At 36.0% G+C, this 19,401-nt stretch overlaps 1 protein-coding gene across 7 annotated transcripts in view; it reads left to right on the plus strand.

Annotated features, from left to right (window-relative positions):
* Positions 1-9,122: 9,122 nt before the first annotated feature.
* The window catches only part of LOC132122821 (protein turtle homolog B-like), a 61,933-nt gene continuing 51,654 nt past the window's right edge, over positions 9,123-19,401 (plus strand). For all 7 annotated transcript variants that reach the window (XR_009426437.1, XM_059533254.1, XM_059533256.1 and 4 more), the window contains exon 1: positions 9,123-9,422. Coding sequence is in view for 6 of the 7 variants with exons in the window: in XM_059533254.1 (XP_059389237.1) it covers positions 9,359-9,422 (64 nt within the window). In the remaining variant the exon portion in view is untranslated. The remainder of the gene's footprint in view (positions 9,423-19,401) is intronic.

Consider the following 19,401-nt stretch of genomic DNA (forward strand, 5'->3'; position numbering starts at 1 on the left):
TATACTTATTTACTTATTTATATACTATAATTTATTCCTGTGATGCAAAGCTGAATTTTCAGCATCATTACTCCAGCCTTCAGTGTCACATGTAACATCCAGTCTATCACATGATCATTTAGAAATCATTCTAATATTCTGATTTATTCTGAGTGTTGGAAACAGTTCTGCTGTCTAATATATTTGATGAATAAAAGATTAAAAAGAACTGCATTTATTCAAAATAAAAAAAAATCTAATAATATATATTCTAATAAAATATTTTCTTTACTATCACTTTTTATCAATTGAACACATCCTTGCTGAATAAAAGTATTGATTTTATTTAAAAAAAAAAAGAAAGAAAAAAAATTACTGACCCCAAATTACTGACCAGTAGTGTATATTGTTATTACAAAATATTTATATTTTAAAAACATAGCTTCTTTTTTTTTTTAAATACTTTTTATTCATCAAAGTATCCTAAAAAAGTATCACATGTTCTGAAAAAATATTAAGCAGCAGAACAGTTTCCAATTTTGATAATGAATCATCATATTAGAATGATTTCTAAGGGATCATGTGATAATGATCCTAAAAATTCAGCTTTGCATCACAGAAATAAATGATAATTTAAAGTATAATAAATTTAAAAACAATTATTTTAAATTGTAATAATATATCACAATATTACATTTTTTTCTGTATTTTTGATCAAATAAATGCAGGCTTGATGAGCAGAAGAAACTTCTTCCAAAAACATTCAAAATAGTAATGTTTCCAAACTTTTGGTCTGTACTGTATTTGATGTTATGTTAACAATGTCTTTGTGTGCATTATTAGTGTAGCTTATATTAATTCCTGGTAACTGCATTAGTTTTTTTTTTTTGTCATGATTTATGTCATGTTATAACTTGAATGCATTATTCGCTTCTTAGGCTCGAACCACAGCATGCTCAACAAGGGACTTCGCTTATTATGTTGTACAGTACTATTCACAGAAGCAAACTAAGAAAACCAGTTATTAAATGGTACTTTATTTAGGACAATGAAACTTATAAGTCTTCCTTAGAAAACAACATAGGATGTTCATGCATTCAAGCCAAAGTATTTTATACTTAAATGAACCTTTTTTTTTTTGCATTTAGCAACACATTCGTGCGCCTGGAGCACAGCCAGAGAGACAGTCTGCATCACACCTCCTCTCGCCACTGTTACACTGTATTTGCACACACCGCGACCAAACTGTCCAGCTCTATAGGCGCCTGCTGCGTCTGCTTAGAGTGTTTGAACACTAACGCTAGTCCTCTAGAGAAACAATGACACCTTCAGAGCTTCATTCATTCTTGGCCTGGTATATATTTATTTATATATGATGCATTATGTCTGGAATACACATTCACATGCATGTTTGTGCATGCAGTGAAATGCTTTCCTGGATGTAAATCATCCAATGTTGCACATGAATCTGAAGACCATTTCAACAGCTACTTGATCTGCATCATCAGAACATATGTGATCACGAAACCATGGCAACCATCTCAGGTGCTCTGCTTAAGCTGGAAACAAGACCAAAGGAATGTGTTTCACAAGCTTACATTAGTGTTAAATGGTGTTACACCTCACATTAAAGGGAAACACAAGGAGAATATGCCAAGGTCATTGAAATAAATAGAGTTGATAAGTGTTATTTGCTGTATCATTCAGCAAAATGATGAGTTAAATTTATTTGTAAAGTGCATTTCACCATACAAATCATTTCGACACAGTTACAGAAAGTCATACCATGTCTATAATGCTTTTGATGATATATAACACTGATACAAGTGATCCTTCGATTTTATATCTAGCTATATTGGAGCACATTTTTATAAATGTTTAATATTGGTCAATAATGTTCTGTTAAGAGATTTAAATGTTGATTAGTGATTCTCAAAAAGTATTATGATCACTTGTTGCAGAAGTCCAATATTTATTTTGTATCTCTATAATATACTGACAGCCACCAAAAAACAGAAGATGATTAAAAAAACACAATATGAATCAAAGTTCATCACAAATACATTTCTTACAAGCTGAGGTCATTCTAAAATATAAAAGCTGCACACAGTTTTATTCACACAAATACAAAACACCATCATGGTTACACAAGCCACTAAAATAATGCTGTAAACATTCATTTAACAACATAAGATGTAACATAAAGCTCTTATGTACTTAACTAATACGAAAAACCCTCACTTATTTAAATGAAAAATCATCATATTTGAGCTCACACAGGGAATAGTGAAAATGGCAGTTTATGTTTTTTGCGCTTTAAATCATAAAATGACTTGTTATAATCCACTCCAACAGCAGATGTTTGGGGAGTGTGGGAAAAGAAAAAGTGTACCATAAGTGTACCATCAGAATGATTTGAAACTGATATTTCAAGGTAAAGACAGAGATACAGTTGCTTTAATGTGGTTTAAAATTCCTTACATTGAGGTGTTATTATTATATAGATCATATTGTCAAAACAGGGAGGTGCTAGAAAGTCAGCACATAATAAAACTTGTATATGAGAAACAACAAACACCTCATTACTCCGTAGCTCCAGCTTATATTTGGAGACTCACATGCCGGATGCTTTAGCCTGGAGCTCCTGAGCATGTCTGGACAGTACCACTACTATAGCTGGCTTATTATGAGACACATCATTACAGGATAAAGTGGATTAGAGATTTAGTCATGGGTATTTGGGTCTTTTTCTATTCCTGTATGGGAGGATTTTGCAGTGGACAGAATTACACATATGAAAACCTCACAAATTGACATTTTGTATGACTTTTAAGCATGTATCTAATGTTTAAAAATGTGTATAAGCTTTTCATGTGTCAAAAGATGATTTTTGCCTAATGCCATGTCATTAAGCCTCCTCCATCACAGCAATATTACATTAGGCAGTACACACACCTTCCTGACAGTCAGCAGTTTCTTATGTTTCATGGTGTGTTTGGTTGCTTGGTAACAGTGGATTTTCGCCAAGGCTCAACTTATGGTGCTCTCTTTGACTTTAGTGGATATGCAGCAGTTCCCACTTGAGTTCGGTCTCTTACATCATTAGCACGATGCACTCTGTTAATTATGTAATAATCTCCATGTAAACAGCATAAAGTCTGCAATATCAGTTGTAGGTCTTGTTTTAAAATGTTTTAAAGTTTGTGATGTATGTTATATATATCATACAATAATTATGAATACAGTAATAATATGAATAAGAATTATGAATGTATAGGTTTATCACTGATTTAGATTATATATTATAGATGCACAAGGATACACATATCAAATATACATTTAAATAAGTTAAGAAAAAAAATCATTACCTTATAATCACCAAAAACGGTTTCCTTTTTTAATGCAACATCAGAACCAATCCAAAAAAACACACTCTTGATATCTTCAGTGTTTTCAGCACTACATGTGGAACCCTGGTTCATACACACTAGTTTATTTAAGATGCATCATAGTGGTGCACTTTCAGCAGCTAAAATATTCACAGCAAAGTTAATGTAAAACCTTTTTACAGCTGCATGCTTGAAATCATGCATATCTGTCTGACAAAACAGCCGTATTATCGCAATTTCATGCTTGAACTGGGAGCATGAAAACACATGAAAGGGCTCATGCTTCAACAATAAATACTCAAGGGTAAAAAAATAATTAAACAAAATTACTTTCCCATCATATCTTTCCCAAACTCTGAACAGTAGTTATGATTTTACAAACAAAACTGAGAATGTTTTATGGAACTTGACAAAATACAATAAAACTATGACATTTATTGTTACTATTATTATTATTATTATTTAACAGTTTTAGTTATTATTAGTTTTTTTTATATCATCATATTTTTTTTATTTATGACTTTTTTTATTTTATGTTTGTATTTATCATATTAAAACAGTCTATAAAAATTTTAATAAAAAAATAAAAAGCAGTTTTTGTGTTTTTAATTGTATATATATATATATAATAGTATATATATATATATATATATATATATATATATATATATATATATATATATATATATATATATATATATATATATATATATATATATATATATATATATATATATATATGGTAAATTGTTATTACATTTTATCTTATTTCATCACATTAATTCACCACAGTCTATGAATGTATGAAGTGTCCGGAAATAATAATAATGGCAGCTTTTGTGTCTTTATTTAATTTAATAAAACTGTATTTTATTTTATTTTATTACATTTTATTTTAAGATTTTCCTAACAATCTGTGATCCTGTAAATCCTGTAAATATTCTAATATGATCAGACACTTTGGGCCTGTCCAAATCAGGGCTCATACTTATTTATGTTTGTATTTTTAATACGATCAAGTCACTGAGCCCTCCACTTTTAAGCAATACATAATTGATATTTCAATAACTATTTCATGACTTTATTTCAACATAGAGGATTTTATCATGCATGTATTTGCTTGGGACAACAGATGTTTAGAAAAGCATCTGTTGGAAAGGCATCATTGTAAGCATTCAACAAAGGCTGTTCTAATTCAAGCTGTCCTTGTAGGAATCACGTAAGGCAAGGATTACACACATTAGAGCACTTCTTGCATGGCAGATGAAACCCCGAAAACGGATTTGACAGCACTGTCACTGAACAAACATGCAAACATGGTTAAAGATGTCTGTCACCCACGTTTCTGACCTAATTTGATAAACTTGATGAACTTTGCATTATTATTAATTCCTGTTCTATAAGAATGAATTGATTAAATTCAGATATGTTAGTGTCACAGTGAAAATTAGGGCTGCATCTATCAATAATTAGTTTTCTCGATGAGAAAATGCAATGATGAGTCAGCGCTTCTGAAGGTGATGTAAATGAATAGGCTAGGGTGAGAAGTGACACTTTGGCGTTCATGCTGCAAAATCATTGAATGGAAGATCAAATCTTGGAGAGTTATACTTAATAACTTTAAAGATGGGGTTATTAGCTTCAGCAGTCAAAGCCCTTTTGACATCTTTCTTATTTCATGAACCTGCATCTGTCTGAGCTAAGATGATGATAAAAATAATGTTCAATAAAATTAAACATAATATGACTTTTATAAACCCCCTGTATGCCATACATAACCATAACCCTACATTAAACACCTAAAAAGATTTGTCACCAAGGCAAATTCTCTATACACTCTTAAAATGAAAGTTCTAAAAGGTGGTTTTCATAGAAGAAGGTCATCTGGTTCCCCAAAGAACCTTCTTCAAAGATCCATTGTTTTTCTTAGTGTGAAGAACATTGTAATATTCTAAAGAGCCTATTTTGACTAAGAAGGGAGGATTTCACAGATGTTCATGAAATCAGACAGATTTTTAATAAAGAATCTTTTTTTTTAAGTGTTTAATCAGGGACATAAATTGATGTCTTTAAAGAAAAAAAGGTTCTTTATTGGCATCTACGGTTCTATAAAGAACCTTTAACATCCATGGAATCTTTCCATTGCACAAAATCTTTTTTAAAGGTTCTTTAGATCATTAAAATGTTCTCCTTCGCTGTTCACTGAAAGGTTCTTTGGGAAATTCTTCTTCTATGGAATATAAACAGATTTGCATAGTTTTAGTTCAAATGATTCAGTCTTGGCCATCTTCTGACTGAAAACCAATGATACTCGTGTGATACTCTGTGTTTGGAATATAAACTTACAGCAGTCTAAATACCTGACTTTAAAAACACAGAAATCATCTATATTAGGACTAAGAATCATTAATTTTAGGTTATGACAATAAGAGGTGATTAACTTACAAACCAACAGCAAAAGACACAAGCGATAACAGTTAAATATAGATGTGTTATAATGGGGATTTTCTAAAAATTGTTGTTTGTGACATCTATAATCTTCATATTGTGGAATAAACCTAAGCAATTATGAGCGATTAATCTGATATACAGTTAAGATTCACATGCAGATATGTGTGGTGCCTCCAAGCAGAATGATTGTCAAACACAAGCACAGAGTGCTGTTGATAGTCTGTATTTTCTGGTTCAAAGCATTCATTATTCTAGATAATTGTTTTCTCATGGGACAATTTTGTTTCCTTGTGGACTGAGCAGGCCACAAAGGACAACTGTCTCACAAAATAAAGGTTTACAGTCTGTCTGTACATGAAGTTTTATTTCAGCCTAAAAATGAAAAGTGGGTTGTTAACTCTCTGCCTGCAGTCACTGTCCCCTGACAATAGAAAACTTGACATTGGCAAGGACAAGACTGAGATCAGAATTAAAATCTGGGGCCTGATGATAAATGATGTCATGATTTAATGACTGGCATGATTTAGAATTCGAGCTGTTTGACAATGTAGACCATAAATTGTAAAATCGTCTATTTTCTCAGCTTCACATTTTAAGAACACAATTTCAGAGACTGGTATTGGCACTTACCAGGTGACTTTCTTTAAAGCAATGAAAGCAAAAATACCATGCATTTATTTGTTTATTTAGCTTAGTTTTTCACATACAACTGGACAAAACAACCAAAAAATGTATTCAGGAACAAGGCTTTTATTATTATTATTATTACAATTATTTTGTGAAAAAATATTTTAATAATGAACATTTGATGATTTTTTAAACATTTAGTTAAAAGAAAAAAATGATGATCACAGATCACAACAAAGGCATTCCAACACAAACCATATACTGTAGATACAGCATAGATAAATAAATAAACAAATAAATAAATAAGTAAATAAATAAATAAATAGTTTAATAAAAGCCTTGAATCACACTTGAATCAATTTTTGAATTTCAATTTTTTTTGTTATCAACATTTTTATTCAGTTAAATTTCACTTTCAGAAATAAATCACAAGTCAAGGTTCAAAAGAACTATGTACAAACAGATGCCATGAAGCGTCCACTTATACAGAGAAAGAAAAATAAAATTACAAAAAAATCAGTGAAGCATAGTAGGGATGTCAACTTTTCATCCGATCTAGCAACATCTCAGCAACATTTGTCCAAATTCCAATAGAGTTGTCCTTTGCGCCGTTGAGCCTGGCAGTGGTACCTTCCAGCAAGACAATGTCTCTAAAGTATGATAGCCAAGTGAAAGTTAAAGAAGTGGATGGTTCTATCCATAATTTCAAAATAGTCTTTTTGGCAGCAGTACTTGCAGCTGATAAAGTCCTTTTCTGATGAACATTCAACTGGAGACTGGAATCATCTAACAATAGAAAAAGTAGGGGATCTCGAGGTACATGTAAATGCATGGTATCTGAAAGGACGGAACATACAGTTTTCCAAAAAGGAACCACCCCCGGGCATTCCCAAAACATATGCAGGTAGCCTACTGTCGATTTATTACATAAATGGCAGTGGGGATCAGCTCGAACCTTTATCTTATATAGTACACTAGGAGTGAAATAGGCTCTTTTAATACATTTATAATGTATCATCTGATGTGCAAGATTTTTAGAAGTGGTAAAACATCTGGCCCATACCACATCCCAATCAGGTTGAACAAGACCATCCCTTTCCCAGGAGTGGATAGCTGAAATATAAGTATACTGTAGTATGAGAATGGAATTATAAATCTTAGAAACTAAACCACTAGAAGGAGTATCAGTGTTCATCCAGATTTTCAGGTGCATAAACCGTTATTATGCCATAATGGAGTTGTCTTAGTATATATGAAAGGTCCACCCATAATTTTCTCCACCTTTTTCCATACATCAAGTAGATATTCAATAATTGGTCCGTAAGTTTTCTTTAAAGATTTTGAAATACCTGAAAAGGGGAGATCTTGTAATCGAACTGGATGGATAATATTCACTTCCAGAACTCGCCATGGAACCGGAGAATCTGAGTTAAACCAGGTTCTGATTCCTCTTATTTGAAAGAATAAATTATAGAATTCAAAATTAGGTAAAGACAGACCTCCATCTAGTTTCTTACGCTGCATCGTCTTAAGTTTGATTATGTTTTTTTTCTTCATCCATATAAATCTAGAAATGGCTGTATTAATTTTCAGGCGGAGAAGAGGCAAAATGGAGAATAAAAAATTAACCCTGGGGAGCACATTCATTTTAATTGTAGATATTCTACCATGAAGAGCTAAACATAAGGGGGACCATCTATCCAAGTCCTCCTTTATCTTATTTAGGAGAGATTTATAATTACAATTATAAATAAGATGAAATGAGGAAAATATAGTAATACCCAAATATGTAAACTGTTTGACTATGGGGAATAAAATTTTCATTTTAATAAGATGACCAAAATTGTAACATTTAGCTGTTTCCTGCATGCAACATTATTTAATTTCTTTTTGACAATAAAAAGCATTATTTAGACTTTTTCTAGTACATGATGGGAAGACAAATAAATTATATTATCACATTTTGTCTATTTAAATTTCAACGTTCATTACTAAATAATTGCATAATCGCTGAAAACATAATAACATTACATTATAGATTACAAAAAATTAATAGTGTATAAAAAAGTCAAATTAAATTAATAAAAAGGAAAATGGTCTGACCACCTGAAGTTGCCAACAAACACACACACATATATATGTAGGCTATATGTATATATGCTAATTGTAACACATCTAAAACTCTGATGATACTGCAGCCACACCCTTGGCTTTAGTGTGCGCGCGTGGGTGCGCGCGTGTGTATGTAATGTTGATGCATTCTTTCCATCAGAATCAAAATGTCATGCTTGAGAGGAAATGTGCACAAGCAAAGTTTGCAGTCGCATTAAAAACTAAATTTAAACAAAGCTCCTGCAAAACAGCTCATTATAACCCCCTTGCACTTCTGTCTCCTCCATTTCTGCAAAGCTCAACAACATATGTGCCATTCAAAAAGAGACACAACAGAGAATATCCCAAAAGGTGCGGACTTTGGTTTCTGTTAATGCGCATGATACTGCAGCAGTTGTACTACACCAGCACACTCCAACTCACCTTGAATAAGAGCATCTGCCATGCCATTTTACTACCAGGGGGCGGATGATTAACCAATACACGCCCCAAAGCGCCTGGCGCTGGCCAATCAGAGCGCGGCGGGGGCGGACCCAGTGGCTACATTCCCACACTTGGTTTCACTTTGCACTTCGGAACATCTCCGTCTTCCATAAAGGCGCTGGTGCAGGTGCTCTGTCTCATCGGGGGAGGATGCCACAGGAAGGACGGGCAGGGGGAAAGAAATGAAGGAAAGCGCTGAGAGAGGAAAACACAGGATATGATAAGCAGGGTATCAGACTGGAAACGGAGGAAACTGAATATGAAAGATTTATTGCAAGGGGCACTTTGAGCTATTATTCCTGGTTGGCAATAGTACTATGATTTGGTATGTGGCCACTTTGATAGCAAGTGTTTTCAGCACCCGAGGAACGGCAGCTCAAGGTGAGTTGAAGTGCAGTATTTATATTCTGCATCAGTTTGATGAAAACACATAGCCTAAGCGTTTTAATAGATGCGTTAAATGCCACTTTTATTTACACATTCGACGTGCGCTATATATCAAGCCATATACATTTGATCAGAACACGATTGTTTCTTGGGATTGAACCCGAGAGTTTAGCGTTTAGCGCCATGCTTGACCAGTTTAGCTACATGCATACGACAATTATTATTATTTTTTTTAAATATTTTATTAAATGTATTCATTCAATTGGAATAGCACCTAACACCCTGCTATTCAACCTCGCGTGATTTCTGATATTATTTTCATCATCGTCTCATATTAGGGCATGAGCGAGACAATTGAAGGCGTGTGTTGGTCGCTATTACAATCGATTGATGCTCTTTTGATGACAAACGATTTTTGTGTGTGCCGTATGCAAGCATGCATATCATCCATGATGTATGCTGTGATTTGAGATTATAATACAGAACATCACAGATGAGAGATTGTCCAGAATTGCATTTAATGTTGAAAAGGGGCGTGCGGCTCTGAATGGAGACATGCTGCGATTGTCTGGGCTACTACAGTCTGTCGTGCCTGTTTACACAGGGGTAGCCTACATATGCTCAATTTAGTGTATTATGATGATGAAAGCTCAAATGCATAGCCTCAAAACACATATGCATGTATATTTGGGAAGAAACGACGTGCATGGTCTTTTTGTTATCCTGTTCCGTCCTTTTCACTGATTTTATATCCTTTTGTCGTTGATATTTCTTTTATTTGGAGCGCGTATTTGTTGACGAATGGACCGATTTAACCTTGCTTTCCCATCTATGCCCAATAGGAGGAGCTATTTCCTGCACGGTGATTGTCTATTTAAACAAACAGTAATTTATGTTGAAGTTAAACTAGTAATTGATACTAGTTTAAACTAGTAATTGAGGCCTTGATAAGAGCACTACTCATCGCTTTGAGTTTCTCTGATTGACAAAATTATACCACTGCCCAACATGTGCCTGAGTTTCTTGGGTCTGTCGAAGAAGACAAGACAAAAGACAAAAAAAAGACAGCTTCAAGACAAAAAGTCAGTCCATATTTGAGAGTGAATCACAAAAAGTCAAAGACAATGGTTTTGAAAGAATGAGAAGTGCATTTGAGACTCATGAGATGTTGGAAGAGATTAATACGCCAACAAAAGCAGAGGCAGTCAAGGAAAAACCGATCTAATCTGAAGTTCCTGTGAGGAAATATAATGGCAATATACCATCAGTTTAACTACCATCAGTTTTGGTTATCTGAACAATATAATAATGGACTCACTGGAGTACCTTCAAAAAGTATCTGAATTTACAAACTAGGTGTTTAATTTTTTTGCTCTAGTGATCCTACAATACTCCAGTGAATAGATTTGAACATCATTAGAACCTTTAGAAGAGTGTTAAACCATAAAAAATGGAAATCATTTAAACTAGAAAATATGAGCTAAGAGTCCATTTATGGATCATCTGAGCAGAGTTTATCAGAAAACTGATGTAATGGACTTTTGAGACCAAGCATCACCCTCTGCACTGAAGCCACACACAGAGCGTTACAATAGCAGGGTCAGCGACAGTCTCAGTCTTAATAAAGCTGTGAAGAGCAGCTCTTGGCACAGTTTGCAGATTGTCGGTAATGGACACCTCTGGCAAAGTTCCCTTCCCCCTTACCTTGCCAAGCACTATTTGTCTGACCTGCAGCCTTCTGACCGTTGGGTGCAACCACTCTTCCTGAACCATTCCTGGTTCAGGAAGAGTGAAAACTGATACCTTTCTGAGATCTTGGGTTGTGGCTTCACACGTATACTGTGTATCTATATGATCCTAAGGAGAATAACATGGTTTGCAATGGCTCAAAACGTCAGGCTTTAAAAAAAGTTTCAATATAATGTATATAACATATATAGTATTACTTTTTCAATTATCATGATTATGAATGTCTAAAGTGCTAAAGTGGAGATTTTTGGCTCGGTTTAGGAGAAAAATCTCATTTTGAGAAAATGGCTTTTAAAGTCATGGATTTTAATTGAAATCTTCACATGCAAATAGAGAAAGTGCTATAAAAGAAACGTTAAAAAGTGTATGCTTTCATTACACTAGTCTAAATAATACTTTACTAATAATACTTTTTAATGCAAATATCAAGGGTACATTACATGTTATCATTTTGCAAACATTATGGGGGATGTTACTTTTGAATGTTCGCTAAACATTCTGAAACAAGTAAAAACATTTTAAAAAGATGTTAGACGAGCATCCAGGTATTTATTTTTATTTTTTTTAAACATTTCTCCATGAAAGATCTATTAAGGTTTTTGCGCTAATGTTCTTATAGGACATTATTAAAGAGCAGATCAATTTAAATAGATGTTCTATTAAAGGGTTAGTTCACCCAAAAATACACATTTCGTTTATAAACCTTAATCTCTTGCTTCTACTCACTATATTAAACCCCCCGGAGCCATGTGGAGCATTTTTTATGATGGATGGACAGACTTTTTTTGGGCTTCAAAATCTTGACCAACATTTACTGCCATTATGATCCAGGACATTTTTTTATATAATTCAGATTTTATTCGTCTGATAGAAGAAAGTCAAACACGCCCAGGATGGATTGAGGGTGAGTAAATCATGGGGTAATTTTCATTTTGTGTTGAACTATCCCTTTAACCTTAGTGGAAGAACATTTGTTCATAACATCGAGAAGCCTTGCCAGAACATTAGCCAAAGTTCCCTGCTTGCTTGAAATTAGCAGTAATGCAGTTTTGTTATTTATATTAAAAATACAGTTTTTTCCAAAACAATAAAAGCTTATGCCAAACTACTTAAGAATGTCATTCTTTTAACGGATGTTTTTCTTTATTATGGTAATATATTCCAAACTAATTAAATGCAGAAATTTTAAACGATGAATGTTGAAATATTTGATTCAAGATTGCATTTGAAATATATTTTTAAATAAATGTAATAAATGATTAAATATGACAAAATTAGCATAATGTCCTCTTACAAATTTCTAGTTTTACACACTTTTTTAGTTATCAAAAAGTATTGACGCCAGCCAACCACAACTCAAATGTAATAATTTACTGGAAGTCTATTAAACCAACTAGCCATTTCAAATGCAACCAATCACTAAACACTTCACTTTCACTAAACCGGTCACTTTTTTTAGTTGCAGATACCTACATTATTAATAGTGTCGAAAAAGCTGTGAGATATCTACAGGCATCCACTGTCAGCCTGTATGGGTCAATCGGTAAAAGCACAGTGCTGCTGTCAGCCCCTGTGAGGCCGGGGTGAGATGTAGTGGTGTTTTAGGCCGAGCTGAGACACTAGCTCCTGCTAGAGTTGGGCACACTGCCATGGTGCTGCCTACATCCTCTCCCAGTCTCACCTTACAGTCTGTCTCCTTCCAGTCCTCCATCAGCTGGGGCTCCGTCGGTGCGGCTCGTGCCGCTTTCCTCACTGCCATGAAATATTCAACAGTCCACTCAGACATACCGGACTTCACAATGCACTACATCAGAAGACCCCTTTGCACTCAACTGCGCACAGCTATAAGGACTCTCCTCATTAAAATGAGCTCTTTTATACTGATGCATTTAGACAGCTTTTTGTTGTCGGAGGGTGCACTGTGTAGCGATATGCATTGGGCTAATTTTCTGCCACATATCTCTTCGCATTGTTCATGTGAAATATTACACTGATGGCTTTGTGTTAAGGAAATAGCAAGCACAAGAATCTCCCTTCCTCCCTGAGGGATGCTTTGCTATCTTCGAATTTCCCGTTCCCTTAGGCATAGCTACTTTATAGCGGAGAACTCCGCAGTGGAGGTGGTGTATTGTACGCTGGGTTGGCCGGCTTCATTTTTCATCATATTTAAGATTATGTCTTATTAAAAAGATACCTTGCATTGTTCTGTGTGGTGGGTGTGTCGTCATGCTTTCTGATCTTATCGTACCTCAGTGTAATGTGGGAAAAGATGCTGATGCTTATGCTTTTGTTTTGCTCAAGATGGGATTTCCTACTGAGAATGTGCATTTCTTGCTTTGCTGTTCTCAGTTTTCTGTTATCAACATTCCTGGCATCTTCATGTCTGGTGTGGTAAACTTTACGATCTGATACTCTGTGTACCTGCCTCTGTTTGCCTTCCTCCTGCATGTATTTGAACTCTTTATTAGCTGTGATTTACTGAGATTATACCCCATGCTGGTGTTCTGGGACCGGTGTTAGGGAATTTAGGGCCAGTTAATGGAACTGTTATTTGGCCTATTGCACCATTATTGGGTTACATTGACTTGCATGTGTGGTTTTATGCATTGCAAACATACACATTTTCTGTGATGCACTGAACTTTGATATTGAAAATTCTGATTAATTAAATATGTCACCTAGATGGCTATCATTGTTTACCACAGCAGATAGAAATAAAGAAATGAAAAAAATTAACAGTATACTATGTTTGCAATTTAATAATATTATTTGATATTACTTTAATTAAATTGAATGAAATTAAATAGCAGGACAACTATAAATTCATAAACACACTTTTAAAGCGGTTTCCTGCAGCTTTTTAATTTAATTCAATGAAATATGTCTAATATAGTTATATTATATAATATATTGTTATATTATATATAATAATATAATAAAATAGTATTAAATGCAATATGAAAACTGAGGAAAATAAAATCCCATCCTTATCTCTCTCTCTCTCTCTCTCTCTCTCTCTCTCTCTCTTTCTCTTTGTTTTTGTCTTTTCAAGGAAAATGTTGTCAGGACAAATGATTGGGTCAGCGGTTAAGCGAATTCCTTAATCAGATTTCACCTACTCAAGGTCATAGCGTTGTTAATAATCTTCAAAGTATTTCTAAACCAGTGGCTAGATGGAAATCTTTACCACACGGTGCCATCAAATCCATGTTGAGTCTAGGAACAGATCGGTAAGTTCAGAGACACCAGTCTCCAGATGGACCACAGTGATGAGTTTGCGATGCATTCCGTCAGATGGACATCTACGACCCTGTTACAGTGATGGCGGCTTGTGATTCCATTGAGAAAAGCGGCCATCTGGTGTCCCAGAGGTCTCTTATTTCATCTGCTAACTTTTCTTTTGTGCTAGAGCCATAGAGAGGGCACTATTACTTTTAGCATGCAGTATAGAGGGTATTTTGCTACTATAACCACTTCTATTCTTTTGAGAAGGGTTTCTAGTAGATGCTGCAAGAATGTGGATTGAGAACTTTGCTTCCATTCAGACACAAGAGCATCAATGTGGTCAGTTAGAGAAAGCATGTACTCATCCTTACGGCATGTTGCTTTCTTTTTCTTAGCTCTGACACATTGCTCTCCGAGAAATGACCTTTATCATGTTCAGGCTGGCATTCAGTTACAGATTTGTCAGTTGCTTGTGCAGCCGAGTGGGTAAGTGTCCTTGAGAACCCACCTCTGCTCTGTTCTCCATTTGATTGCCTATTCATGATGTGTCCCAGTGGCCCTGTTGGCAGGGAGACTAACGCTGCCTCTCTGTGCATCTAGATTATGCTTGATCCCAGGAACATGGTTTTGATGCTGATGTGCTGAGTAATTGCCATCATATAATCTTAGTTTATAGCATTAGTGAGCATGAAAAAAACTGTACTGTATTGTGAATTGTATAATCAGTATAACTGCAACTAATTGTGATGAATGTAAACAAATTTATTCGTCAGCTTCCAGCATGTTGGCATTAGTTTATTCATCCTGATAGTGGATATTTTCATCTGCTGGTAGAAAGGGATTTTAAGTTCGGAATTGTCTGAGCTTTAGTAACCATTCAGCTGGTTGATTGTGTTTCAGAAAGGGAGGAAGTCACACCACCGAGAGCTCTTCTTTGAGTCGACTCATTCATGAATTAGAGTGGTTTATAGTCGGTTCTGTAATGTTTGATGTTAATGTTTTATGTTGAACCAGCACTGAGTGAATACGATCAGATGATTTAATTAGATGTTACAGAAGATACTGAATAGTGTTACTTAGAGGGTTAAATCACACAAAAATAAAAATTCTGCCATCATTTACTCACCCTCATGTCATTCCAGACCTGTATAATTTTCTTTCTTTTTTTTCTGTAGAACACAAAATTAGATACTTTAACCAGTTTTGGTTTTCGCTGATTTCCATTGTAAAAAAAAAATAAAAATTTCAGTATTTTCCCAAAAACCTGAAACAAATCAGAGAAGTCACAACATTTTTTGTTGTTCTTTATAAACCATATTTGTGCATTTTTGTACATACTGTGTGCATACACACACACACACACACATACATATACAGCGTGTTTTATATATATATATATATATATATATATATATAGATAGATAGATAGATAGATAGATAGATAGATAGATAGATAGATAGATAGATAGATAGATAGATGTCCATGATATAATACTTCAGCAATCATTCTAGGGATTATTTCATTGAAAAAAATATATATATACAGTAGATGACCTCAAACATAACAGATGTGGACTAAATGCCACACAACCCTAATTTTAATTATTTGGTTTCAAGGTAATTTTTATCCTGTAAATATTTGATGTAATTCGACTGTCTTCTGTATAAATGTTACATTACTACAATGAATAATTTATTACTACCCTCATTTGAAAAGGGATGCCACCGAATGCCTGGATTTTCTGGTGAGAATGTTATGAGCAAAAAAGACTGGAAAAGCATTTTGTTTAGTTCCATGCTTTTTTACTTATATTTCAAAACAAAAAGGCTGCATAAATAATGATTTGGATGATATCTTGACACAATCTCCTCTGTGCTCAGCAAGAAATAGGGAATGTGAGCTTGAAGTATATGGATGTTTGGTTTGAACACCTCAGCATATGAACAGACACACACCGACAGTATTAATCTACTGTTCTAACAGAGAAAGCTTCCACTGTTCTTTGATGAACTGACCAGGCCATGTTATTCTTCCCCTTAATATGACCTCAAAAAGGGTAGGGTGGCATGTTAACCTTGGAAGTTCTCCTCATCCAAGCTGCGCAGGTCATCATTTCTCCTACTGACCAGGACCAAATAAACAGAAATAGACAGAGAGAGAGAGAGAAAAACAATTTAGAGTTTAAATGTGTTCTTGATGATCTGTGTAGGAAAAAGGTAAGTTCTAGTCATGGTTCTAAAAATAAAATAAAAATGTACAAAACATTGTTCTGTAGTAAGGTTCTTTGAACCAAAACAGTTGAGCTAAGAGCTCAATCGCTGATATAAAGCTCAAATATACGCCGCATTCGGATCACCAAGAGCCCATATAATGCAGTGTAAATGTGTGGTGTGAGTGATGGGTGTGTTTATATGGGCTGAAAGGGTCATGTGTCTTTGTTGTGCATTTGGGAGTGAACGCAGACACAAGTGGATTAAGGGGTGAGCTGGTACTGGGATCCAGCACCTTTAATCCTCATCCTCATGTTGAGGGAAGTCGTGGCCTGGTGGTTAGAGAGTCGGACTCCCAATCGAAGGGTTGTGGGTTTGAGTCCCGGACGGCAGGAATTGTAGGTGGGGGGAGTGCATGTACAGTGCTCTCTCCACCTTCAATACCACGACTTAGGTGCCCTTGAGCAAGGCATCGAACCCCCAACTGCTCCCCGGGCGCCGCAGCATAAATGGCTGCCCACTGCTCTGGGTGTGTGTTCACAGTGTGTGTGTGTGTTCACTGCTCTGTGTGTGTGCACTTTGGATGGGTTAAATGCAGAGCACAAATTCTGAGTATGGGTCACCATACTTGGCTGAATGTCACTTCACTTTCCCCGCCTGATATACAGTCATTTGCAGTAGTCTGTTTTAGGCCCTTCTTTGAGCTACATGACTGGAGATTTCTTTCTAAACCATACACTCTTAAAAATAAAGGTTGTTTATTTGCATCCATAAGAACCTTTAACTTTCATGGAACCTGTTCATTCCACAAAAGGATCTGTTCCTTTTAAGAAATGTTCTTTTAAGAGCTGTTCACCGAAAGGTTCTTTGGGGAACCAAAATGGTTTCTCGACTTATGCGACATTAAAAAGAAATGACGCCATGAAATTCAGTGTGAAGTGTTAAAAGTGCTACAAAACCCAAATGTCTCTGCTTTAGTTTAAAACTATATGAAATAGTTCTAAAGCTGAATAGGCTTCTTAATTCACAATTCACCACCTTTACAATTAAATTTCGAATTTATGCAATATTAGATTTATATTATATATAGTTAGTCATTTGTTTTCATTGCATTAATTCAGGGAGTAAGTGAATATAATTTCATATTGCTATGATATGGAAGTTTTGTTTTTGTATTTTATTTTATAATTGTGTTTAGACTACTGTTTTTTACAGAGTCCCACACATGGCATGCAGGAAAAAAATAGTAGGCTAAATTGTGTGCACGATTTACTATTTTTTTCCCTCGATTTATAAATTGTGCGCACGATTTACTAAGTCATTCCCTCAATTTGCTAAATTGTGCACATTATTTATAAATCAAGAGGCAAATTATTAACTGTGTGCACGATTTAGCAAATTGAGGGAACTAAATAGTAATCGTAATAGTAGTAATTGTACAGTGTCGTACATTGAGGGAACAAATTATTAAATTGTGCACACAGTTTATTTATTTTTTTCCTACGTCTGTCGGGTCTCGGGGCTAATCACCTGTCTTTTTGGTGTGGGTGTGTGTGTTGGGATGGTGACAGCTCACCACGTCTGCCTGTTTGTGTTTTCCCCGCCTCCCTTGTTCCCCGTTGTTAACCATAATTGCTCGCCACCTGTTCTCTATGTCCTTCTAATTTTTTCCCCTTTATTATTCCCTGTGTTTCTCTGTCTATTGTCAGACTGTTGTTATTCGTTCCAATAGCTCCGATCATCTAGCAGTTCTTTGTACTCACCCTGTCGTGTCTTGTCCTCAGGCTCCAGTGTGTTTGGCTTATTTCTCTGCTCTAGTTCTTACAAGGCCAGAGCTCCTAGTAGCTTCAGCTGTTCATCCCGTCACTACGAGTGAATCCTGTGAAACGTGACTCATCTGCTGTTCATCCTGTCACTACGAGTGAATCCTGTGAAACGTGACTCATCTGCTGTTCATCCTGTCACTGCGAGTGAAACCTGTGGAGCGTGACTCTTTCTTCTCTGTCTCCGCTTTGTGAATAAAGCCTTGAGTTTACCCGCACCTGAATCCAGCCTGCTTTCTCCTGACAGAACAGTCTGACCATATTATGGATTCAGCGGGATCTGGTCCGCTTCGCGCGGCTCTCGCTCAACAGGGAGTGTTGATCGGGCAGCATGCCACTCAGCTCAACACCACCGCGCTGGATGTGGAAGTTCTCAGTGCCCGAGTCTCCGAACTCCTCACACGGGTGGACGATCTTCAGCAAGAGGCAACGAGCCGGGGTCCCGTTCCTCACACCGGTATGTCACACGAGTCTGAACCCCATGCCAACAATCCGCCGGTCTACGATGGCGATCCTAACGCCTGTCAAGCGCTTCTCTCCCAATGCTCGCTGGTGTTTTCTCTGCAGCCCCGGCGTTACGCTAATGAAGAGACCAAGGTGGCTTACGTCCTTACACTCCTCTCGGGCCGTGCCCGCGAATGGGGTATCGCCGTTTGGAGATCGCGGGCTCCCTGTTGTGCCACTTTCGCGGTTTTCAGTCAAGAGATGGCCAAATTGTTTGATCGCTCTGCTCAGGGTGACGAGGCGGCGGCCCAGTTATCACGACTGTCTCAGGGGAGGAGCTCCGTGACTGACTATGCTATCCAGTTCCAGACTTTAGCTGCGGCATGCGGCTGGAATGAGAGCGCGCTGCGCGCTCGTTTTCTTGAGGGGTTGGATTTCGCCATTTCGGATGAGCTCGAGGCCATAGAGCTCCCGCGGGAATTGGATAGGCTCATTAGTCTCGCGCTCCGCATTGAGGGTCG

The sequence above is a fragment of the Carassius carassius genome, chromosome 41, assembly GCF_963082965.1.
Source record: "Carassius carassius chromosome 41, fCarCar2.1, whole genome shotgun sequence".
NCBI classification, from domain to species: Eukaryota; Metazoa; Chordata; class Actinopteri; order Cypriniformes; family Cyprinidae; genus Carassius; species Carassius carassius.